This window comes from Camelus dromedarius, chromosome 1, assembly GCF_036321535.1.
Source record: "Camelus dromedarius isolate mCamDro1 chromosome 1, mCamDro1.pat, whole genome shotgun sequence".
Classification (NCBI taxonomy): Eukaryota; Metazoa; Chordata; class Mammalia; order Artiodactyla; family Camelidae; genus Camelus; species Camelus dromedarius.
In genome coordinates, this window is record NC_087436.1 from 56436452 (window position 1) to 56463536 (window position 27085).

Consider the following 27085-nt stretch of genomic DNA (forward strand, 5'->3'; position numbering starts at 1 on the left):
GAAGCAAAGAAGAGGATTATGACTTGGTTTACTTCAGAATAGTCCCCAAAACTGCCTACAGAGCCACAAAGACAAACGATTTTCATTGGGAATAACATGCTGAGTGGAACTGGAGGTGGGTTGAGGGCTCAGGTGCATCCCAACAATAGGGTGCTTTCTGAGGGTAGTTCACAGAGCCAGACCCCAAAAAGACTTTCAAGAGCCTAGCAGATGCCCAGTGAATGTTTGGAGACAGGAATTACTGAATTAATGTATCTGAGAAAGAGATGGGAAATTTGGGATTCATATTTGTTTCACTCACCCAGAAATCCTTCACTTCATATTTTGATTGTTTCAAGTAAATTAAGATTTAAGATCCCTTCTTCATTATTAGGGGCAATATTTTAATAATGCTAGGACAACTGTTTTATTAAACAATAGGTCACACTAATGTCATATTTTATGAAAGGACATCTAAGCTAGGTATGTGAGTAAGTTACTTTCAAAACAAATTTTGACAATTCCTATTAAATACACATTAATAAAATAGTTTCTTAGTCAGAAAAGGAGGGTTACAGGTTTTGTCTGCAGGTAAAAAATGAACTGAAATTTATGAACTCTAATCCAGTGTGTGCTAAATCCCTTGGGGTAGCTTAATCAACTGCAGCCTTCTGAGCTCAGCTCCCAAATATTTGGTTTAGCAGATTTAGGATGGGGTATGGAAAACTGCATCTTTAAAATGACCTACAGTGATTCTGATGCAGGAAATACACTGAACTATGTTGTGAGGAAAACTGCAGATTTCTCACTTCTCAGATGGATCAATGCTGATTGCACCTTGCTTGTCGAATGATTCCTACATTCCTACTCAACAGCCATCGCAACAAGCCCTCACTTAGCCAGGGCTCACAGCAACATCTGCAGCAGACCCTCCAGTCCCTCTAGTCAAGCTAGAAAGAAGCGGAAAATCACCTGATCCTGAATTCAGGTCTCTTCTGCCACACTGCACCAAGCTGCCACAAAGAAAACACACTGGCCAACTGCTATATTATTGTTGGCAAGCACCGAAATTTGCTCAAAACCTTTACAAATGAAACCCAGCTGCTTAAGCTCAATACCAGATGTCTTCTACAATGTGTGGCTTTGATAGATTAAATTGAGCATAAGAAAGAGATGAAATATATGAAAATCTAATTTGCAAGATGTTTGTCATTAAGTCTGTTTAACAAAAAATGACAGAAAATTATATATTTTACTATAAGAGGTTAAGTAAGGTAGATTAATAATATTCATAAGAACTACTAAAATGCATGTTATGAATAAACTCTTTAGTGTATATATGTAAAATCCAGCCCAAAAACAATCTCCAGAAATGCCCATTGAAAGAATGTCTTATGTCTGTGAAATCATGTGATTTAGTGTGAGGGTCCTTTTCCTTTAAACCCATTCCCCAATTTGAACACGTTTTCACTCAGGGCATAGGAAATTAAGCAGGAAATATTTAGTGATATTCTCTGATTTCAATAACTGTAATAACCTTATGAAAACATACATATAAGAAACATATGTGTGTGGATATGTGTAATATGCATATGAAAGTATAGAAGTAAAAAGGCAATTTGTTTAGTAACCTCAATTAAGTGGCATCTACCCTTCTTCTGTTACCATGTCACAATGGAACTCTTCTGTTGTTTTCCAGGTCATTGCACAGTTCTCAATAACTTCAGCTGATTTCAGAGCCTAAGGTGAACTCAGAGAGCCACTCAAATATTCCTCCATGAGCTGCTGCACATTTCTTTGCTTAAATGAGCTAATAGTTCATGGGTAAATACAGCGTATTACTCTTACAACATTAACCTTCTTATTTTTTCAAAATAGAACATAAAAAGACTTTGTAAAGGAATTTGAAAACAGCAAGCAATTGAGTATATTAACTCTAACCAAGACAAATATTCGGTTGAGATTTGGCCTCATAAATAAGTGCATAATCATTAAAAGTATACACAATTACAATTGACAGGTTATTATTTTATCAGATTTGATAAATATTTTCTTAGTTTTCTTTTAGAGAGGAACCAAAATAAAGCTAAACACTTTAGCAGAGACATAGTTTGATCATGAATATTTCTACAAACATAATAACAGAAAGATAATTTCATGCAAAGTTTGCAAAACAAACCTGACCTCAAATTTTCTGAAGCCGTATGTTATCGGCCTTGGGATAGTTTACAGTGAAAGGAAAACAGAAATAACCAGAAAAAAATGTTAAGATGCCTTGTTATATTAAATTGCCTCACACTTAGCTGATAGCTTATCAATGCAGGTCCTGTATCACAGAAGTTCCACAGCTGATGCAAAACTGATGTTAAGTCCCTGTTTCCTTACATGTAAAACTCCCATTAAAACTGTGAAGATACCACGATGAAAATGGCGCATTATGTCCCCACGTTATGACCACAAGATACTGTCAGGCCGTAAAAACCTATGCAACAAAGTCAGTTTTCTGCATGTGCTCATGAGGTTTTTAAAAAATGAATTAGACATGTACATTCATTCTCCTCTGGATTCCAAAAGGGATCAAAAGCATAGTTTCAGACATTTAAGTTCCCAGAATCTGATCAAACAAAAGACATATGCTACTAGCAACAAACTTGTGTCCTGTTTAGGGATCACAACACAAAATTTATGAGATGTTTTGCGTGAGACAAAGGTTTACAACTACCGTTTTAATAAAGGAGTGAAAGTTATATGTAATAATCTGATAGAATTAAAGTCTGCCAAGTGGTTACACTCCTTGTTTCATATATTATTTTTGCCACTACTCTGATATTGTGAATTTCTACAGCATCTCTTTTTAAAGAAAAAAAATCATATACCTTCATTTACTATTAAAATAATTCTGTAGAAACTCCGGAAATATATTGCCAAAGAATAAAATAATGCCATTTGAGCAATGTGGATGGACCTGGAGACTGTCTTACTAAATGAAGTAAGCCAGAAAGTAACAGAAAAATACCATATGATATCACTTATATATGGAATCTAAAAAAAAAAAAAAAAAAAAAAGACACAAATTAACTTATTTATAAAACAGAAACAGACTCACAGACATAAAAATCAAACCTATGGTTACCAGGGGTAAAGAAGGGCTGGAGGGATAAATTGGGAGTTACAGATTTGCAGATACTAACTAGTGCATATAAAATAGATAAAAAATAAGGTCCTACTGTATAGTACAGGGAACTATATTCAATATTTTTAATAACTTATAATGAAAAAGAATATGAAAAGATATATATGTATAACTGAAACACTATGCTGTACACCAGGAATTAACACAACATTGCAAACCAACTATACTTCAATTAAAAATTTTTTTAAAAAAAGAAATACATTATCATAACTTTTGATAGTAACATTTCCTGGACATCAAAGTTCAAGTAAAAAAGAAGTATTAGTGTTTTGTTTTTATGACTTTTGAAATATATAGCTAATAATTTCCTTATTAGCCAATAGGAATTCATTATAAGCAAAGAGGTAGTGGAAGTATTCATATTGCTATTATAAATGACAGTAGCAGCTACATGGGTTGCTTTTGACTATCAATCTAATCCCAAACTTCTTACAGGAAAAACCTCCCCTGCCCACAATGTCTATTATTGCCTTGTGGCCATCTTGATATTGGGTGACTACACACCCCACCTGAGGTACATTTGATTATTTTTAGGGTCAGCAGCCAATCAAATTCTCTCTCCAAAAAATTAAAAATAAGAAACAGTGAAACTTTTATCAGTTAAGTCTGGAGAGGTAAGCCGAAAAGGTCTTGGAATATCAGGAAATGCAGACACTATTTTGGATCATATGCAAAATAATGAGTATGTCTAGGGAGGTAGACTCCTTTATATGCCCAGCACTGTAGCATGCACTGGGGATTCAGCAGTAAACAAAGTAGATGTGTTTTTTTTCCTTTAAGAAGCTGAGCTTCCAGCAGGAGAGTGAGATGTACTATGGTACATTATGATATGTACAATAAAAGAGAATAAAACTTACAGTGAGGGGTTGCATCAAGGGCACCTCATTTAATTTGAATTGTTAAGGAAAACTTAACTTAGGGACATTTAAGCAAATGGATAATCAGAATAGAAAAGCAAAGAACTTTCTAGGCTGTGGAAACAGCATATGTGAGACACCTGAGGAGAGAGACGGTTTGGATCATTTTGGAAGGAAAGGCCTTTGTGGCTGTTGAGTGGTGAGGTGAGCTGCAAAGGGAGGAGGGGGCTCGCTGACACCCAGCTGTGCAGGCCGTAGGAAGGTGTGGGTTTTACCCTAATGCAAGGAGTGTCCACTAAAGACTGGTAAACAGAAAGAAGGGAAGACACATGGAGGAAAGGAGGAGGAGAAAGAAGAAGGAGAGTAGGACCCTTACAGACACAGATGAGTGGGAGCTCAGGTCCCCTGGCCTCTGGGTCCCAAGAGGCCTGCTTCCTTCAGCTTCTCTCTACGTCTCCGTTCAACGTCTTTTATCTACTTAAGTTTCCGTTCTTTTGTCCAAAATATCAATACTAATAATGTGATTTTATACGAATAGTTCACTAATTATGGAAGGACTGTGACAGAGATGCTATCAAACTAAGAAACCAGTTAACCCAAAAGCCACGGCTTCTCCAGTGTTAAAAGAAAAGTGGCGGGGCCTAGAAATAAGAATTAGGTTACTCTGAGCCCACAGTCACAAGATTATCCTTAGACACTTTAATATGAACACACACACACACACACACACACACACACACACAAATCCATTAAGAAGGATAGAGTAACTATTTTACAGATGGAGTAAAGTATAATAATCAAGACCAAAAGAGTCCATCAGGACTTAAAATGTAGCATAAAAAAGCCTGATAGATGATTTAGCTGATTTTAACTGTCAGCACTTTGTCTCACTTAGATTTGTCCAATGTCCTGTATGAACTCTAAAAATAGATATGCACTTGAAAAGTTAGGGGAAAACCATATTCATTAATTTGTTCCTGGCAGTTCTAAGTCAATACAGATTTGTAAAATGTTACTTCAGATTCAACTGGCTCACAAAGACCAAAAAACAAAAAAAAGAAAGAAAGAAAGAAAACTAATTTGAATTCCTCTGATCTTTCTAATACTATTATTCTTCCAGAAGCCTTCAAGTATTCATAATTTAAAGACTAAAATGATGCATGCACAGACATATATATATATGTGTATTTATATGTATGTGTGTGTATATATATGACATATATATTGCCACCACTATATATTTAAAGAAGATAACATCTCATAAAGAAAGGTAAAACCAAATAATTTTGAGTTTGCAGTTAGTGGTTATGTGAATGTCTATTTTCCAATCTATTCTGCAGAATTTAAGTTGAGAACTATAATTTAGCCACTTTCCTCCCAGGTAAATTACCAGAGAGATCAAATTTCTTACATCTGTGATGCTTACCACAACATCCAGTTTCTGCCAATTAAAAGCCCAACATTAATTGTTGGAAGTGCCACATAATAGCTGTAATAGAAAACATTTTAAACACACAACCACATTTATACATTTAACAGCTGTGTTGGTCTAACAGTTCAGATTTTCACTATATTCTGCCATATGGTAACAAGGATCATTTTTCACTTAAAAATACTACCAAAAATTAATGCCCTATAGCAATACTACCATTCTAATTTTCAAACTACACATTCAGAGCCATGTTTATCCTCTGGCTGTACATTACCTATCTGCCTTAATTCTACTTAAAATATTTAGTAACATAGATTTTTTAAAAATTTTGTATTAGTGTCAACCAGATCAAACACAAATATTACAACAGGAAACCTATGGGATATGACCTGACAATGAAGAGGCAGGATATAAAATCTGGGTTATATAAAACTGTAGGGCCATGGAGACTGGGACCCATTTTTGTTCATTGGGTTTGGGGTTTTTTTCTGTATTTCAGAAGAGCTGCTTCCAACTTCCTATCTCACCTTTTTTTCCCTGTAACTCTTTATGATGAGAATTAGTCCTAAACTAAAGACAAAATGTTGGCTACTAATTTTTATTTTAATCTGATTGCTATAATAATCTATTACCATGATTTTATGGGGGGGGTGTGGAACCGTAGAAATTTTCATGTATACATTTAACAGAAAACTAAATAAAACATTTCACCTTTTTAAAGAGCAGAACATGAGGCCCATCCATGTCAGGAAGGGCATATTGTTGTCACCACTGTGTTATAACAACAAACAGAAAGAGTCCTTTAGTTTTTATGTCTGTCAATCTATCACCTTTATAACCTCACTAAATTCCTTCGGGAGAACTTAAGAGGAAGGGTAGTGACCAAAATGATGCCTTCATACTGTTTACACATCGCACTATACTCATTATGACTGCCTGTAATTCTCCGCTGTCTTCTGAGAATAAAGGAGCAGGGCAGTATAAACAGCTCAATCTTTAAAATAATACATTTCAAACAGAAATGAACACTATAGATTTTCCCCACTGCAGGTCATATTCTCACTTTTAGAAGGCAATTCCACATTTCATGATTCCTAACTTTAAAAAATGCGTTTCTGAAGCCATCACAATGTGCCAAGATAAAAAACACAAAGTTCAAAACTTACCGAGATGTACCCTTGCTTCCTTTTTCCTAAGCCTGTGCCTCCTCAAGTAAGACATTTCAGATAAGATGGAAGCAGTGATAAGACTCAGGCTGATGGACCAACCCCCACCCAGGTTGCCCCAGCCACTCTGTGCCCTGTGGGAAGAGCTCCCCTTCCCATTCATCGGGACTTTGCAGGGCTTCATACCATTTAAGGTAGAATTGGAGTATTGCACATATTCCTTCCATAGAACTTTTAGGTTTCCATCTATTTAAATACCTACATATTTTTTTATTAGCCTGAAGCTCAAACTCTCCAAATGTAGCAAGTTGTCACTTTGAAACATATGGACTTTAAATAAGTATTTAAGGTCTCAGAACATTAATCTTGGCTTTGTCATTTACTTCAGAAGTCTTGACCACTTCACTTGTCTGTGCTTCATATTTACCTGTCTCTGTGATCTTCATTCTCACGGAAGTACATGCAAAATTAATGATCATAAAGCATTACAGTTGTCAATGAATATGTAACTTCAATAGTCAAAGCTGCTTAGTCCTGGTTGAGCTCATAGTCCCTGTCTACAGTACATTCTGTTTGCATCCAGGCAAAATCATAAAAACCATGAAACTTTTTTTTAAGGTTACAGGTAGAGAAATTCCTCAAAAAAAAAGTTAAAATTTCAATGGTGACAGGCAGGGAATATAAATTGTGATTCAGTATGTCAATCACACTAAGATGAGCTGTGGGGTTCTTTTAAAATCATGTCTCAGTTTACACTTCCAGATTGTCTCCTACTCCAATATAAATTAACATTATTAATAATGATACTAATAATAGCAAATCCTCAGACAATACTAAGCACCTGACACTATTCTAAGTGCTTTATGTGTATTTACTCATTTAGTAAGCAAATCAATCCTATGGTTACGTATTACTATTATACCCAATTTACAGTTGAGAAAATCAAGGCACCAATAAGAAACCTCATCTGAGTTTACACATCTAGTAAGCAGCAGAGCTAAGACTCAAGCCCAGGCATTTTGGGTCCAGAGTTCATACTCTTAACCACTATGTTATAGAATAAGTTAGTAAACACACACAGACCCACACAGGCACTCACATGAAAGGGCTCTGGACAGGGAATTAAAAAGGCTGTTTTCCAGAAGAAAGCAAGGAAATGTCCCTGGGCTTCAACCTTCCCACTGGAAAAGCAAGACAACTACATAATACTATTTTAAGGGGTATTCTAATCCTATCATTTATGATTCAAAGATACAGTCTGCAGCATACAGCCCCTTTACTTTTGATTGACTTAACTCAATAATTAAACAAAGTATTCATATATTTCAAGGAAAATGCTAAAAGAGAAGGAAAAATTACCCTCAGGCAATCAAGAAATAGTAGTAGCATGAATAGAGGAATAAGGACTTCACCTCATATATATCATGCTTTGAGTTCCCTGCAACATTCTTAATTCCCTTGAGGTCTTTTTACCTCTTCTAGAAGGTACCAAATTATAACAATTCTTGGAAAGTAAACTAGTAAACCAGGTAAATGAACTACTAATTGTTCCTTCATTATCAATACACAAAACTTCTTTGAGTTACACTTTTCTATGCTAGAAATTAAAAGCATTTTTTCATGGAGCCAAGCCACACAATATTTAAATAGTGTCACAGAAAACTTTGAGATTATGAAAACAATCTTGTAGGTGCCAATCGGAAACACATGCCCATCGGTAATACATGCTTCTCAAGTAAACAGTATTGCCAAATTGGTTGTATAAAATGCATTCACAAGTATATAAGGTTGAACTGTAAATGCATTTCGATCTCATACATATTCTCTTTGTCACCTGGCTTAATTTTATGAAACTGTTACTTTCTTATTTCCAATCTCGTGACTCGTTGCAAATCACTGTCACAGATAGCTGTTTCATATTCATTAAGTTATCTTTATCTTAACTTGAAAACAGTTTACCTACTTTTATAATTATTCTTATTTAAAATAATTCTTAAAAATTGCTATCCTTTTGTCAACTTTATACAAGAATAATTCTTCGGGATAAAATGATCACTAAGCAAGCCCCTGTTCTTAAATGTGGATAAACATCTGACACATATTCACAAATTATAATTATTGCCATTATAAAACTAGAGATTTACTCAACGCATCCATATAAAAATTGCAATGAACTTCGAAGTTAATTAGCTAACCTATAAAGAAACTAACAAATTCAAATTAAAATGATCAAAACAAAGTTTATTAGAATTGTTATTTTCTTAAATTCTTCACATGTGAACTATCACAGTATGCTGACAATCAACTTCATACTCAAAGTTCCAAACTGGACTGCATTTAAATCTTAATTGCTAGAGAAAACAGAAACTTTGCATCCATTTTAAACAATTCTAGTACACAATCTAGAAAGCTTTGCTGAAACAGAGAAAGCAGTAGTTACAGAGCAGTTGGAGGATGGGAGTTGGAAGTGTTTAGCCACTGAACTTCTGCCCTGAACTTTCCCTTCTGTGATAAAAACCGCGAAACCAGACAGCAACGGAGCCCCCTGTCAGCACTGTACTGTGGGGCACTTATCTTCTTACCCCGCGTGTGCATGGACAGAAGAATGAGCAAGGAAATGTGAAGCTGCCAGTTTACTTCTTCCAGCCAACCTACTGCAGCCGGAGAGCAGTCAATGTGACCCGCCTGTTTAAGCCTCCTGTTTCTTGCCTTTCCTTCTTTCACTGAGACTCCTCTGCTGCCACTCTTGTCAGAGCTTCAGGCTAGCCTGCCAACAAGCCCTAGACAGGACCGTGAAAGACAAGCCTGTTACAAACTGGTTCTGTCACCACAGAGACTTCAACTGATCACCTCGTGGGGAGGACAACAAAGGGCAGTGAGGACCCCAAGCCGGATTGTTTTCTTAAGAAAGGAGCCTGACCCAGCTGCCCACACAAGGGCCAGCACAGGCGGGACTTTGCTCTGGACTGGCCACGCCAAAGCCCCCACACCTCCCGGGCAGCTGCGGGGGGGTTCCAAAGCAACACACACCTACACTTTGCTGTCATGCAATTGCTCATTTCTTTCGTCAAAGCTTTTTTCTCTGCTAGGGATTGTAACTGTTTGGGAATTGTAGAAAGACAAAGAGAAATAAAATTTTTCTTTGATAAAACGACAGAAACACGTCACGGTGTCATGTTACAGCAATTTTCTCACTACATCAAAATTTAAAGAATGAGGCAAATGCCTCTAAGTCATGTGCACAGATACAAAAAAAGGGTCACATGTAAAAAGCATCTTTAATGAGTACTTCAAGTTAAAATATTTCAGTTAAGCTACTCACTAATTTGAAATGACTATAGTTTGAAGTTTCTTATATAGAATAAAGAGTACTGTGACCTAACAAATTCGATTATGTAATTAAAACCAAGGTAAGTTATTCAATTTTTTGAGATATTAACTGTAACTGTGCCTCAATGTAAACTATGAACATTTTGTAAAATTTCAATTTTCCATGATATTGTGAGTGACCTTTTTCAACACTAAAAGAACTTTCTCAAGGACTATTTGTATTCTTTTATTCTGGGAACTGTCAATCATAAAAGAAATGTGTAGAAACTACAGTATCACCAGAGACAAACAGAAGTAATGAAACCTAGTCGGTTTGCACGATAAAGAAGTTATGATTATGAGAACAGAGACATAGTTCCATGCTTATATCTAAGATAGCATCAGAATGTGTTTACCTGAAGTTTTAAGAATATTTTTTTTTGGAAAAAAAAATCTCTGCCATCTTCTCATTTTTGGAAGACACCCCGACTTCTCTAAACACACCAGCACCTCCCAGAACTACCTTCCTAGGTGCCATTCAAACCTATTCTCTTGCTTCGAGTAGATCAACAGTTGCTCTTTAGGATTTAATGACTACTACTATCACTCCCACATCCTCAAGTCTCAGTTTCATGAGATGGAATTTAATAGAAATGCAGTATTTTTAATCACACAGAAAATTATGGCGTATTTTAAGCTTAAGAGACTACATATTTTGCATTTCACAGAATCCGTGCAACTTACTTGTCAGGAAAATCTGTTCGGGGGTAGTAAATGAGATAGTCTTTCAGTATCATTTATCCACATCCCTTTTAGCTAAGAAGAGAGATTGAGGCATATTAAATGAATACGGGGTGATCAGGAACAGAGGGGCAGTACGAGGGAAAAGCAGACAAGAATTAAGCAGTAGACTCTCTTGTTCAAACCTTCTATATTCGGCTCAAAGCCACATCACAACATGGTTCCACTGCTAATTTGGAACCTAGCCTTGAGCTCTGGGATGAGGAGTGAACGGCTGAAATGTGGGACAGCTCCCACTGCTCACATTTCCCCAGTATGGGCATCCGTAAATGGTGCAAAGCATGAAGAGAGAAGAGTTGCTCTCTCCCTAGAATCCTAATTCAGTTCAAAACAATCCATATCAGCAACCATTTCTGATTCTATATTACATGCTTGCTAGCTGAAGTAAATGCACTCAGGAAGTTTACAATACCACAGAAGAAGTTTTTTATATATATATATATATATATAAATATTTTATTTATATATATATATATAAATAAAATAGAGAACTAAGGTAAAAAGGTAAGCTGCTTTAAGATGAAATGCCTTCAAATGGAACAAAGATGGAAAATCACAGTAAGGGATGGATTAGACTAGGCCAGAAATTGAAAGCAGGGCTGGATGCTGAAATACGAACTTTATACAGAGATAGAGGAGATGGAAAGGGAGAAAATTATATGAGCAAGGATTAGAGGCAGGATTAAATATTTCATTTGTGCAACAGAATGAGAAGGAAAATCTTACTGGCGCAGACAGCTCCTATTAGTAAATGGCTGGAGAGAAAAGCTAGACAGAGTGGAACCAGGTTGTGCAGGATTCTGAAAGCAGGTTACAGACTTTAGGCTATACATTATATAACTAACCAAAAGGCTTTGGAGCATGGACTGGCTTAATGATTTTTTAAAAAAAAGGTTTAGGATTTCAGAATATAGGATGAGTCTCTGAACCTAAACTTCTAACTAGGTGAGGAGAAGTGAAAATTGGAAGCATGAGGAGAGGCTTCCACTTAGTTGACTGTTTCGGTAATACAGACGTCTTTCATCTATACTACTAAGAAATTTAAGAGGTAGCCCTATTAATTCCCTCCATTTTGCCTTTATTATTTAACATATGCTGGGTGTCAACAATGAAGGAGATGTTCTATACAATGCATAATTAAATTCCAGACAAATAGGATCAAAGATCTTTAAAAAAACAAAAACAAAAACTCATAATGTAGATCAGAAATCTGAGTGAGCAAAAAAAAAAAAAAAAATCCAGATTTGCATATGATTCAGCCCACTCACCTTAAAATTCACACCAAATGAATCTTCGAAGAAAGCTCTGAGAGAACATTAAAAGAAAGGTCTCCATTTGAAAACACACTGTGCGAGAAGGGCAAGGGAAAAGGAAAGGACGAGAGACAGCACTACCAACACGAGCAGGACATGTCGTTGCTATACACTATTTGTAGAATTCTTATACAGACCCACTCATGCTAGATTTATGAAGTCTGTGCTGTGAAGCAGAGAGCGCCTAACTGCTATCTGAAAGAACCCTGGGCAAATTATTTCAACTCTCTGTTCTACAGTCTGCTCATTATCCAACTGGTAAAATTACTGTATGAGTTCTACAAGTAAACGAATACAAACTACTGAATACAGTGCCCAGAACACAGGAGGACATCAGAAAATGGTCAGCAATTTCACAACAAATCTCACTAATCACGCTCCTGCCTCTTGACCAGAAGAAAAAAAAAATTATTAACAATAATGTTCCTTAAAGTAACATTTGCCAAACTGTTTCTGTCACAAAAAAATGTGATCACTAAAACAAGAATACAAAATATACCATACGTTAAATCAAGGTTTTATAAATTTGTATTACACCCACAAAGGCAAATATTTATTCAAGCCATTTATTTTTACTTCATTTATTAAGTAATCATGCAATTAAAGCAGAAGTACACAAAATAGCTTTAAATTATGAGACCACCTTTCTAACAATTACCATTCATGACTTATTTTCACAACGAACCTCCCTTAGTCTCCAGATTTTATGTATTTATACAGCTTTTTAAACTGTTATTGGGAGACTGCGTGTAGTGAATGGGGTAGGAGAACATTAAAAAGACAGTGCCTGCCTTCAGGACAAAACCTACCCTGTAATGGGTGAGGACAAACAGTCAAATAATGACAATGCAAAACCGTAACTGCCTGCTACGCTGAGGGAATGTGGAAAGCACAGTGGATAAACAGAGATTAATTCTGGCCAGGGGTGGGGATCGGACTTGTGGGGGAGAGGCATTTGAACTAGGTCTTCAAAGATAAGTAGGAATTCACTGGGTGAGGGGAGGGCAAAAGAATCCCAAGCAAAGAGAACAGACAGCACAGACATTTATGAGGAAGAAAAAGAGCAGTATCTGCAGAGCACATGAGAAACCGGGTATCCATAGAGAGCAGTGAAATGAGGCTGGAAAAGGAGACTGGGAGACACTGGGGAGGAAGGGCCTTACAGCTCCTAACTTGATTTTGATTTTATCCTACATACACTGGAAGCAATGCCTTGGTTTCTGAAGGAGGCGTGGGCACAGTTACCATTGTGCGAATAGACTGCAGCTGATTACATTTCGAAAGAAACTAGAAAAGTTTTTGAGATAAGATGAAGAATATTTTCCTTTTTATGTAAGAAAATACAACAATACCCTTATCATTCTTCATGAGAACAATAAGGTGAGTGTTATTTTTTTTCATACTTTAACATCTCTGCTAACATTGTTTGGGACAACGTTTACCTTTCAATTAAACTTCTGTTCAAACACACAGGCACATAAAAACAACAGTTATTTCCTTTTTCCTATTAGAAGCTGAAGCATTTTAGGTCCCTACCATTCCATGGAGCTTTGCAGTAAAACAGTTTTCAAACTTTCATACTGGTTGTGCAAAAAATAGTAATGTGTGCTCAGAATTGTACTGGCTAAGTCATTTTATTATTCTGATTTTCAGCTATACACGTACGTAGTGGACATAAAAAGTTACTCCATTATGGGGGGAAAAATGAACAAGAGAACTCAAGTGTACAAAAAATTTTTTTCCCCTGACTTCAGAGTTTACAAAGCAACAGCTTCAGCCCACTTTCAGGCTGCCTCCTGCCTCCCCAACCCGTTCTAATTTGCAGCATTCCACATCACTAGTCATTAACAACCCGACGTTCCCTTCAGCTGCACAGTGAAAGTCCATCACATCATTACAAATAAACAATCCCTTCCTCCCTCCAAGGAATGACACATTATTCTGAGCACGTCTTCTCTCTGCTTTCACTGCACTGCCAGGTCCCCCGTGAGTGAGAAGGGGTAAAAAAGAAAAAACTATCCCACAACTTGTCTAAAGCATGTAGAGGATGATTTGTGTTCTAACTTACGGGATATGACTGTCACCGGTGATCGGCTTTCAGGCCTAGATTACATGTGATAAGGGCTGACCTTCTTTAAGTATTCCACACATTATGCACTCATGGAGAGCGGGCAGGACACAAAAGTCCTTTAGATGTTCTGGACATCAATCAAGCACACAGCATGGAGCCTGCCAAACTTTTCTTCCATTTACTCAGGGAGAGGAAGGGGGAGTCCAAGGCAGACTTAATAAAGTTTAAAGCTGTGCCACAGTATATTTGGGGAGACCATTGTTATTAAAAGGGTGTTATTTGAAAAAAATTCTCTATAGTTAACCACTAGTAACAAAAAATTTCACACACGGAGACAACCAGATTTCACTTCAGCTTTAAAATGTCAAAATCTTTACTTATAAACCAGGTTTCATGGACTTTAGCCGACTGATTTTATTTTTTCTGAAATAATTGTTCACTAAGTATATAAAACAAAAACTAAAAATATGAATTTTTATAACAAGCATCATAAAAGGTATCCATTTTGAGGCACTGAAAAAACAGTAGAGTATCTGTTATAAAATACTCTGAACATATCTTTATGTAAATTAACCTTCAATCAACAGCATAAACCACTTTTCACCTAATACAAGTATCATCATTATTAACAGGCGAGAGCCCCAATATTATGAAACAGACATGATAATATCTTCTGATATAAGCTTTCGATGTTGGTCTTTTATCATTGCTACTTCCCACAACTCATTAAAAGGATTTGAGATAGCTTTTGAAAGAGAACAAATAAGCCTCAAACTTTATTCTCCTAAGATGCTGTAACACTGTGTACTTGGAGGGCATAATTTGGTCATCAGCACAACCAAAACCATTACAGCAATACACTTCATGGCATTTTCTAGCAGAATGATATCTTAAATCTAAGACAGTTTCATTTACCTAGGGATTGCAGAGTTCTCTTTTAAAGCTCATGTCAGACAATGAATATAACAAGGATGTGGACAGCCTACATACAAGATAAGACTAGACACAAAAAGCAATTAACATTAAAGAGTAGAAGAGAACTAAAGACAACTTACACGATGAAACTACTAATGAAAATCAGCCTGGTGAACTTAAGATAAGCTAACAAGAAACAAAACAAAACAAACCTCCAGGCTGCCCCAGGACCCCTAAACCCCATATAGGCATAATTCTGGCTCAGTTACTACCTGGCTTCCGTGTTATTCAACTAAATGCTAAAAAGGTCACACTTGTACCCTAGTGATAGGGAGCAAGTGATACATACAATATGAGATTATTCTCTGTCATTCACTACAGGGAAATCCATCACCTGGTCAATATGATTATCTCAGGTCAGACACTAAAACTGAATGTGAGGAAGATGCCTTGGCAGGGGCTGGAAAGTAACGAACCCAGAGAAGATCAACAGGTTATTTGTAGACAGATTACAGGACAATGGTGATGACACATAACACTTGGTGACTTTTACTCTTTAGACACAATGCTTTGTAACTCATCAGTGTGTTGCCTCATGAATCCTCACTGCTTCCTTGTGTGACAGGTAACATCATCATTCCCATTTACAGATGAGAATCCTGAGTGTGCCTGAGCCAAGGAGGCCTGGAACTGGTTAAGGGTAGAGAGGATCAGACACCAGTACATCACTAACTAGCGACCCATGTGTGTTTGCTCTGCAAGAAATAACTGGGGCAGAAACAGTCCATGCAGTAGGTGCAGGACTCAGACTCTAGGGGCTGGTGAGACTCATTCAGGGAACATGACTGCCTGAAGGCTGGAGCAAGTGAGGGGTCAGGTATCCTGAATCCCAAACCTCTCGGTTCAGAGAAGGACAACAGACACGCTGGAGGCCATAGCAGTGAACGCAGAGGGCAGTGGTTTCAGGTGCAAGGAGAGATGGACCTCTCCTCCAGAGGATGAACAGTAGTTTATAAAAAGCATATTAATAATAATTAAAATAATCATTAATGTAAAGCAGTGTCATGTATACATATTTTTAACTTGCCCAGCAGCCCTCTGATGCAGGTGTTATTAAACACATTTTGTAAGTGAAGCCACTAAGGTGAGTGAGGTCCCTCAGAACTGAGAGGCTTTCTCCCTCGAGCAGACCTGTGCTTTAGGAGGTACAGTGAGGCAACGCTGCAGGCTTAGAAGAAAGTGGATGAAGGAAGTCACAGGAGCCATGTAATGTAGTCCACCTCTCACCACATGAGTCTGAGTTTGTTTTAACAAAAGAGGCTGTTTTCTTTACAGCATGAGAAGGCAGTTGAGAAGATCTACTTTGCCCCACTTACAAGGAACCATGTGATAAAGGGGGTTTTATCGTTTGTTTAAGTAATAACAGAAATACCCTAGTATCCTAACACTTTGGCCCCAGACTCCTCAAAATTAAAGTTACACACTAGAACACACCAAAGCTACTACCTTGTCTTACTGAAAGCTCTATTCCAAAGGATACTATCTTCTTTATCAAATTAGAGCTAAAGCATCCCTGTGCATAAAATCAAAACCTATACTGTCTGTATCCCTTGCTAGCGACTACAAAAATCTGAACATAGTTTCATATCAAAATCAGTGTCTTAAAGAGGATTACTATCACTCTTATTTCATCTTAGAGTCAGTTGTGCCTTAATTTCATGCACAACCAACTTGAACTGATAATAAATTGAAAACAAAATTTTAAATAGAAAGTGTATTAATAAAATTTCATTTTATCTTGTATTTTCCTTGTAAATTCCTCTGAATATAATTTAGAAGGAAGGTGCATATTAGTTTACACATAAAAGGGATTATAAAAGCAGTTAAAGTACAGCCCTTATTTAAACATTTGAAAAGTCTATGTTTAAGTTCACACATCATACAGAGACAGCTCCTAGGAAATCTGTTTTCCACTCCTTGGAAAATATATAAATATATATACGTTAGAAATGACACGAGACAAAGTTTTTTGAAGTAACAGAGAAGACATTCATAAGAAACATTTTAGTTTATTCAGCACAGAGTAGCTTCCCTGTAGTACTTTCTCAGCAGTAGTGCTGCCAGTGTATGACCGACACGCCTCTTAGCAGACTTAGCTCTTAGTGTTTTAAAAATTGATGCCAGAATATAAACACTACAGAAAGCTAAATTTTAAGGTGATATTTAGAATCTTTGTGCATGCAAAAATATTTTCAAATAAAAGTAATAATGCCACGATTTTCAGTTCAGATTCATGCCATGCTCAACCCTTTCATCTCTTCTACCAGCAGAAGTCAACTGTGTACACTGAAGTATTTTCCTAATGACAGATGGCTGATACCAACAGGATGCCTGAAACATACTGTATCTGTATACATACATACACACACACACATATATATAACTCCCTCGTCTTCTTTCACCTGTCTCCAGATATAAAGCACAACTGCTTAGTGTCTTGAATTTTTTTTTTTACGAAAAATGACATTTTCTGATAATCTCATGAAAGCTTTTCTAACAGACTCCATAAATAGAGAATTTTCACAAGACTGAGTGTTGGTTTGGCTGTTTAAACAATTAGTTTGTAAACAACAAATAAATAAATGTAAAGAAACCCCAGATATAGACCTTATTCAGAGAAGGTCACAGTACAGTGAAATAAGACTTCAGTCAGTGAAACCCTTTCTTTCTGTGCTCTATCTAGAGCAATGCAGCAAAATCAGAGGATACTAAATGTACATGGAATGATACAAGAGGCTTAAATTATGGAGGCAAAGAGGATGAGGTTTACTGATCATAATATCAGATAAAACCAGCGACATATTTAGACACAAAATCCCTACTAGTCCAATAAAAATATATGAAATTGTAATACAATTCTTGTCTAATATAAAAGCCTTGGTTACACAGGGATTCCTTTATCGTGCTCTATGTTTTTTTATTATAGTTAATCAGCACTTTGTGTGGTTATATCTGCTACTATCAAGCACCAGCTGAAAAAGAAAAATTGAGTCAAGCAGCGAGTTACTTTAAGGATTATGACAAATGAAACATTCAAATTAAACCTTAACCAACCTGAGTAAAACTTGCATTTTTCCAGATGATTTAAGGCCCATTAAGGTGACCAACCTGATTTAAATAGTCACTATGATTTCCACTCTGAGGTCTCCCAAAGTTTACAGTAGAAACACTTCAAAGTCCTCAATGTATCTCATTAGCACCTCCACCAAAGGATGTGCAAAGAAAAAAGGAAAAGAAGTTCAAAAGCAATAGCTGCTCATTTAGAAACACTTGTCTAAAAAGGATTTTTCAATTTTTCATTAAAATGTTACGTATGTAATCAGAAACTGACAACTGAACAAAATATTTACTTCACTCTATGAATTAAGGCAAAAGAACTACAAGTTATTCATCGAAATTTAACTCCTGCCTCTTCAATAAAGAAACTTGCCTCACTTTGCATCTGTTATCTAACATTACATCTTTGTGTTGGTTTTCACATTATCTCTTTCTGGAAGTTTATTAACAGAAAGAGCCTATGGAAAGTCAACGCTTTTCTGAATTGCATAAGAAAGCTTTTGATTAACCTCATATTGGGCTACAAAAGTATCAAAGAGCTGTGAGTCCTAGAGCAGATGCTTCTGATGTCCTTACAAAGTCTTTATGATGGTTTACAAGGTCATATGAGAGGCGGCTTCCAATTGTCTCACTAAGTGGGCTCTTCTCCCACTGCTCTCCCTCTTTCTCATCCTGTTCCTCAAACACAGCACGCATGCTCCAGCTCAGAGCTGTCTGCCTCCTACCCCTCCGCCCAAAACACTCTCCCCTTACGTATCTACTTAGCTTTCTCCATCATCCTCCTTCAGGTCTTGGCTCAATCTCACCTTAGTGAAGCCTATCCTATTGCTCCTTCTTACGACAACAACCACCCCCAACCCCAAATCCCTCCCTGACCCTCCTGGACCTCTATTCCCACCACTCTAATAAAATTCTTCTTTCCAAGGTCAACAGATCCAACAAATTTTCCTTATGCTGTTTTACTTCCCCCCCACCCCACTCATCACCTTCTAACCACTATGTAATTCACGTACTTACTGTATTTATTGCTAACTGTCTAGCTTCCCTCACCCCTCTAGAATGTAAGGACCCCCAAGGGCGTTACTGATCATTGTCCATTTTGCTCACTTACATACCATAAGCACCTGAAACAGTGACTTTTTGGAAAGTATTTCCTGTGACCAGTCTTCTCTCTCTCTTCCTAAAATACCTGACCTTTAGTGCCACCTTATTCTCATCCCAATTACTTTTTCCTTGTAAATATTTGCCCTCTGGATTCTACTCCCATCATTCTAATGAAATTCTTCTTTCAAAGGTCAACAAACCCAATGAATTTTTCTCAGTCTGTATCCTTTTCATCCCTAGGCAACACAAGACACCCTTCTTAAAAGCCTCATTCATTTAAAAGTAAATTGAACAAATACGATTTACTAGGTACTCGCGAGCAGCTCTTCCTTTGGTTTCCATGATGAGGGCCTATTCACCCAAGTTTCTTCCTCTCATGCTCGTGTAAATGTAGGTAATCATGATTCGTTCCCAATGATCCCTTCTCTCAAATGTATTCCTTTGTAACACCCAGGCTTCACCTAATACAATTTCAACTACCAGGATAGATCTTTTTTTGAACCACCACCCCATATTTCCACATCCCACTGCACGTCTAAACATTACTCCTCCTCCTGCCGCATTTCAAATTTTACCTCTGTCAGCTCTGTGCCTGTTATTACACTTTGCAGCCACCTGGCTTTAAGCCCTTCTCACTTTCTATATGTTGGGCATCTTCCATTTGTTTGACACAGAGCTCTACCAAAACAGAAGGTAAAAAAACAAACAGACAAAAACCAAAAAATGGTCACACAAGCACTTTTTTACCTCTCCTGTAGCTGGGATCTGACTGCATGACTGAAACTTTCCAAATCAGATGCACCTCTCCCGGACTTTACACGAATTTAATCAAGACCTCAGGTTATCCATTCTGACTGGTGCTGGTGGGAGCGGCAGCAGCTATATTCATCCCAAAGGCAGCAGTGCAGCAGCCCTCACGGCAGCATCCAGCTCTAGCGATGCTGATGTGAGCAGGGCAAGTTGGGGTGTCTAGGCTCAGCTGTGGGAACAGCTGCGTCCCACAGGTAAGTGCTCGGGTGGAATTTTAAGTACCAGGAAGACCCAGTTGATTCTCTCAGCAGAAGTAGATTTTTCCTCTTCTAACTTCCACAGCACTTTATCACCATCACTTCTATGACATTTATCTTATCAGTTTACCCTGTATTATAACTATTTGCCTCCTGTCTTTCCCACTACACTTCATATTTCCTTAGGATGCCTGTCATTCACCTTTGTCTATGCTTTTAACACTTCCTTTCTTGTCTAATGCAGATATCTTCCAAAAAAAAAAAAAAACCCAAAACAAAGTCTGTATATTCTCTTTTTGGCTCAGGAAGTTGCTCAAAGTTCTCCTTTTCCTGCTGTTGATCTGACAAGATTCCACCATTTCATTCCTGGAATTACCTGCAATTCTAACTTATTTAGAAAAACCCTGGAATCTCCCCAAAATTGTCTCTTAGGTTATTCTCTCATTTCCATGCACTAAAGGCCCTTTTTACCTTTGCTCCAGCAGCATACACAGAGCATCAATATGGTTGCCAAGAGCATTCAATGGGGAAAAGACAGCCTTTTCAACAAATGGTGCTGGGTAAACCGAATATCTACATGCGAGAGGAAAATTTGGACCCTTACTTTCTTACACCATGTACAAAAATTAACTCAAACAGGATCAAAGAATGAAATTTAAGAACTAAAACTATAAAACACTTAGGAGAATACATAGGGAAGAAGTTTCATATCATTGTATTTGGCAATGATTTCTTGGATACGAATCCAAAAGCACAATTAAAAAATAATAAATTGGACATCAAAATTTAAAAACTCTATGCATCAAAGGATACAATCAATAGAGTGAGAAATCAGCCTAAGGAATGGGACAAAACATGCAAATCATGTATCTGATAGGAGGTTATCATCCAGCATATAAAAGAAAGCCTAGAACTCAACAACAACAAAAACCAACAACCCAATCAAAAAATGGGCAACTAACTTACATAGACATTTCTCCAAGGAAGATCTATAAATGGCCAACAAGCATAGAAAAAGATACTCAACATCACTAATCTTTAGGGAAATGCAAATTAAAACCACAATGAGACATCATCTCATACCCATAGGATGGCTCCTTTCAAAAAAATAAGATGTACAGAAACTGAAACCCTTGTGCACTGTTTGTGGGAATGTCAAGTAATGCAGCTACAATGGAAAACAGTACCAAGGCTCCACAAAAAAATTAAAAATTGAATTACTGTATGATCCAACAATTCTACTGGATATACACCCAAATGAATTAAAAGCAGAATTTTGAGAAGATATTTATACACTTGCATCACAACATTATTCACAATAGCCAAAAGGTAAAAACAACTCCAGAGTTCTTCTACAGATAAATGGGTAAACAAAATGTGTCATATGCATACAATGAAATATTATTCAGCCTAAAAAGGGAAGGAAATTCTGATATACATACAGTATGGGTGAACTTTAAAGATGTTATACTAAGTGAAATAAACAAGTAACAAAAAGATACATGTTGTGATGATGTTCTATGTTGAAGCCATAACCCCCAGTGTGATGGTATTTGGAGGTGGGGTCTCTGGGAGATGATTAGGTTTAGACAAGGTCATGAAGATAAGGCCCCCCGATGGAACTGTCTTGATAAGAAGAGCAAGAGAGACCTGAGCGAGCTCTATTGTGTTCTCTCTCTGCCACGTAAGGACACGGCAAGAAGACAGCAGTCTACATGCTAGGAAGAGGGCCCTCACCAGGAACCGAATGTTCTGGTACCATGACCTTGGACTTTCCAGCCTCCAGAACTGTGAGAAATAAATGTCCATCTTTAAGCCACTCAGTATATTGTACTACGTTCTAGCTGCCCAAGCAGACTGTTTCAACTTTGCAAAGATGAAAAGAGTTACAGAGATTGGTACAGTGTGAATGTACTTAACACTACAGAATTATAACATGTAAAAACGATTAAGATAGTAAATTTTATGTTATGTGTATTTTATCAGAATTAAATTTTTTTAAGACTTTTTTTTTTAAGGGAAAAATCCCCTTTGTTCAACAAGGCTTCCAGGATATCACATCCCAACCTGAGTGAATCAGAGAGTTGGTTTTTTACCTCTGCTCCATTCCCATCCTCTGCAATGCTGTCAGAGTGACTAGCCTTTTAAAATTCTGCAACATACCACCCTCTTTAAATGGTCCAAGCACCTGAGAACAGAATTGCGAAAGATGTACCCCACCTAATTCTCTAATTCCATCTCTTGCTACCCTTCTCCATGTACTTCACATGCCAGTTGTAACTTTGTATTTCCAACTGCAATTCTCTCTTAAACGTCAGCTTCTGTCTCAACTCTTTTCAATTCAGTTCAGTAAGATTTCATTGAACATACAACATGCATTGAACACTGAGAGATAGGATACATAAGCTTAATTAATATCTCTGTTCTCAAGAACTTAAAAGTCCAGTGGAGGGACACTCATAAAGAGATCATGCAACTACTGAATACATACTTCAGTGTTGACACATAAGTACAGGTTGAGAAATACATGCATATATATATGCATATCTCAAATTCTGCTTTTAAAATTTCTTTCATATTTTCTAAAGTTTTCAAATCAATGTGCAATATTTGGATCTTATTTTTTAACTTCATATTAACATTCTCAATTTTTATTAATATATGGCCCATAAATTTAATTCCTACAGTAGAAATAATGGATTTCTAATATCTTTTTACATTGAAACACATACTTTTGGAAGCAAATATTTGCCACCAAACAGTGCATCTTTAAAAGGTTTTAAAGCTTAGAATTATGAGTTTCCTTGAGAGCAGAGATAATATTTTTATAGAAAGGAAAAACTGCAGGTACATTTCTTAACACTCCATTTATCACTTTAAACTTAGATAATTTTGCCTCTTTTCTGGTTTCATAATTAAAGTTTCTCCTGCCATTTAGAGTAAACACAATTCCAGCCACGGGAGACAAGAATGACCAGTTCAAGTTCAAGGGTTCACTGCACATGAATATCCATAAATGCCCCTTGACAGTCTTGGTAGTATAATGAACCTTGCAATTACTCAGCAGGCCATCACCACAATACATGAACATAATGCTTCCAACGTCAAACAACAAAACATCATACAAATAACACTAACCAACTGTTATAGTTCACATAGGGCTTTTGGAAACTAAATTGCAACAGTTCCTCTTAAACCTTTAAAAGTTTGCAAGGAGTTTTGCTTTACAGAGCTATGCTTATGGGAAATAATTAATAGAAAAAGGTGTTGGCATTATATACAATTGGGAGATGCCAATTAGCAAAACCCTCCTTCAAAATGACACCAGTTAATTCCAGCATGAGCCCTGGAGTGAAATAGCCTCTCTCTTAAACAAATGCCAGTGCCTCATTGTCTTTAGGAATGTCTCCAATCATCCTATATATAACCTCCTGGGGTGAATTCTTCTGGCCCTGCCTTCCTGTTGCCTCTGCACTGAAGAAATTATCTTCATTAAGTTAATTCATCTGAATAATAGTATGCTTTCCTTTACTCTGGTGGGTCTTCCACTGTGGTAAGTTTACTTCGGCAAGACAATCTTTGACATAGCAAAAATTATCATCAAGTAGAAAGCAATACACATATAAAAGATCATTAATTATCAGCCCCCCTAATAAAAAGTACAGAACATATCAGACAATATATGCATATTTGCGCATAAAAGCAGGCATCTCATCTACCAATCTGATCATCTGTGTGGTTTGGAAATTAAAGTACAAGACTTAAAATGAAAAAAAATATATATTCTACTTAAGATAATCCATGTTAATTCATACTTCCCCAATCAATAAGCTGAAGACTGCTGACACGTAAAGTACACTACAATGTATAAGTAAGTTTATGATTTTTAACTTGGTAAATAGCTACCCTCTGCTATTTTCATCACAAAGGGTTTATTGTCACTCTGGACATTTTCAGTATAGGCTTGATGTGATAGCTCAGCGTTTATCATCTAGCTCAAAAGGAAAGAAGAATAATAAAGCAAGCTGGGTTTCCCTCTCAGAATCACATTGTGAGGAAAAAGCACGTCGGATCTGGTCCTGAGAAATGGAGAAATTTTGGTTTTCTCCCCTCCATGCTTTTCATCAGATAACTGGTTGAACATTTCAGACTCCAAGAAACTAATCCATGAATCAATTAGTATTTTCACTTCTAATTTTATTTTTGATTTTTTACTAAAGCAAAGCACATAAGAAAAAATAAGTTAATTAGGAAACAGGTTCTTCTAGGTTTGGAAACAAATATTTCTTTTCATCGTGTTTTACAAACAAAGCTCGCCAGTCTTGTGACCTTAAAAGAGTACTAATCTTGTTTTAACTGGCCACAGAGAAAGAAGCAGTAACCTGGACTGTGGGTAACTCTGAGTATGTAGTTAAGGAAAATCTGTTTTTGGTTTTAAAAAGTATAGACTTTCAAAATATATATAACTATATAGCACACTCACCACAATTTTAAAAAATGAGATTCAGGATAATCCTGATAATTATTATTTTTATCTAAAATAACACAGACCTTTCAGGAGGAAATTTTAAGGTCATCTAAAAATTATATAAACATTAAAGGATTTTTTTTTCATAAAAATGAAAAATACTAGTAACAGAACTAATAAGATACAAAGTATCTGGAGTAAGAAATGATAAGAATTATGCTTAAAGTGGATGGAGTCAGTGTGGACAGAAAGTTATTTGGTAACTTTACAAAGGAAGTACTTTACAATTATGTTCTGAAGTTTATACCTCTCTGTAATATGAGGATTGTTCCTTATATTAATCATTTGGGGTTGAATTCCTTAGATTATAGAATCAAATGATACATTTGGTGAAAATGTTATGAATTAAAAGATTCTAATATCAACCTCCATATAACAAAGTTACGTTCTATAAAATCTGCGAAGATACACTGCACACTTTGATTATACAAGGGGCCCTGACATGCAGTCAGGTGTACTTGTGACACATAAAAATGCCATCATACATCTAAGCTGAAACAAATGTTTAACAATTATATTTGCTATCTTAAAATAGGTAATTAAGACTGTCTTTCAAATTCATAGCACAAATCTGAGAAACGTTCTTTACTTTGTCTTGATAAATAAAACAATGGTAAGAAGAGATATTAAGAGACTGTTCCAGCGAACTGAGACACCGATCACAGTTCTACAACGGATATTCAAAAAAAAATGATTCCTAAAAAAAATTTATGAAAACCACTTTGAAATTTAAAAACGGACTCTGAAATTCATCCCATTCATTTTCTCTTCTAAGCATATATGAACCTTCTGAAGCAACTTCTGGGAAACAATTCATGTGCAAAATGTGAGTCTGTCAAGAGACCTCACACTCCCACAAAAATGAATGAGTGAATGAATGAAAGCCAGCCAGCCAAGTTGCTCCCATTTTCACTCTTCACAAGAGAGATTTTCTGTTCACAAATCATGAGATCTTTCTTAAATGCTTTCTCTCAGGTCTCATATCCAATCCATTATATTAAGACCTGGTAGTACTAAATCCAAAATATATCCCAAACCAAACCACTTCTCACCACTTCCACTGCAAAAGCTTTAGACCAAGTTATGATCATGTATCTTGCAGAAACCTGTCTAGCAGACTCTTTAGTCTTCTGATTCCACTATGCCCAGCCACAGACTTTCTCCACCCAGCAACCAAAGTAACATGCACAAAGTGTAAATCACATATAAAACTTTCAATTATAATCAAAACCACGTGCACTATGTGGCCTACATGATTTGTCTGCTATCTGCTTCTTTGACCTCATTTCCTATCACTTTCCCCTTTGTCCGAAATATCCCACGAATGCTGCTTTTCTGCCTGCCCCTCAAACACAACACACTCACTTCCTTTCACAGTCCCTATACTCGTTCCTCTATCTTATTCTCATTACTTAGATTGCAGTTCCATGGCCATCCTAAGAAAAGTAACCACCAACTTTTCTAACTATTTATCTCAATGTGGCTCGACAGTCTTTGTTTGTGTATTTGATGTCCACCTCCTCCTGAATATCAGCACTTTGGAAGCAGATACTCCATCGTGTTCACTACACTATCCAAAGCATCAGTAACTGTGCCTGGTGCACAACTAGCACAATTGGTATTTATGGAATGAATGAAATAAACTGGATGATCTGTGTTTGTATTGTACTTACAGATACAATAAACCCTTGTAAATCATGTTCTAGAATGGTTTGGACCACAGACTGAGTAACCAGGTGGGCAACCCTCACAGCAGCAGAGGCTGTGGGTTACAGAGGAAAGTACCAGGAGTGGACACACCTCTTCCAAATCCCAGGGGGCTTCTTAAGTTCTCCCTAGCACTGCCCTGGGAAGGAGGAGACAGCCAGTAGAATCCCAGAGGGTGTGGGGAACCCTGAAAGACACAGACCCGGCAGATACAATTTTAATCTGAAATGCAAGAAATATCTTCAGTTGTCAAGATCATCTGTCATCATGAAAGAGAAAAGGGAGTTTTCTAAAAGCAAGATCAAATAAATTAATATTACTTCTTCCTTTATAGGACAAAGAACATGCAGCGTGCAAATACAGACTCTAATACATTAGCTACTAGAGTCATTATTCAAGTAGCTAAGAGTGTTGGCCCCATGTGCTAAATTACACACAGATTCAGCAATTCTGAAATCAACAGTACTATTAAATAAGCAGTGTCATCTTGCTGGATTTTAAAATAGAATTTTTAGTATAGTCTAATGAAAAGTGCCTTGGACTAGGGGTCACAGATTTCAGCTCTACTGCAATTAATACCTTTTAG

The 27085-nt window shown here is 36.7% G+C and overlaps 1 protein-coding gene across 5 annotated transcripts in view; it reads right to left on the bottom strand.

The window, feature by feature from the left end:
- BMPR1B (bone morphogenetic protein receptor type 1B) overlaps positions 1 to 27085 on the bottom strand; it is a 348243-nt gene that overhangs the window by 90571 nt on the left and 230587 nt on the right. Inside the window, exon 1 of one of the 5 annotated variants that reach the window (XM_010980597.3) lies at positions 9210 to 9376. The exons of 3 other annotated variants lie outside the window; for them this stretch is intronic. In XM_010980597.3, the coding sequence (XP_010978899.1) occupies positions 9210 to 9222 (13 nt within the window). In that variant the 5' untranslated portion in view covers positions 9223 to 9376. Of the gene's footprint in view, positions 1 to 6627; positions 6932 to 9209; positions 9377 to 27085 lie in introns of those variants that run through there. One more of the 5 variants, XM_064484713.1, reaches the window with a different exon arrangement.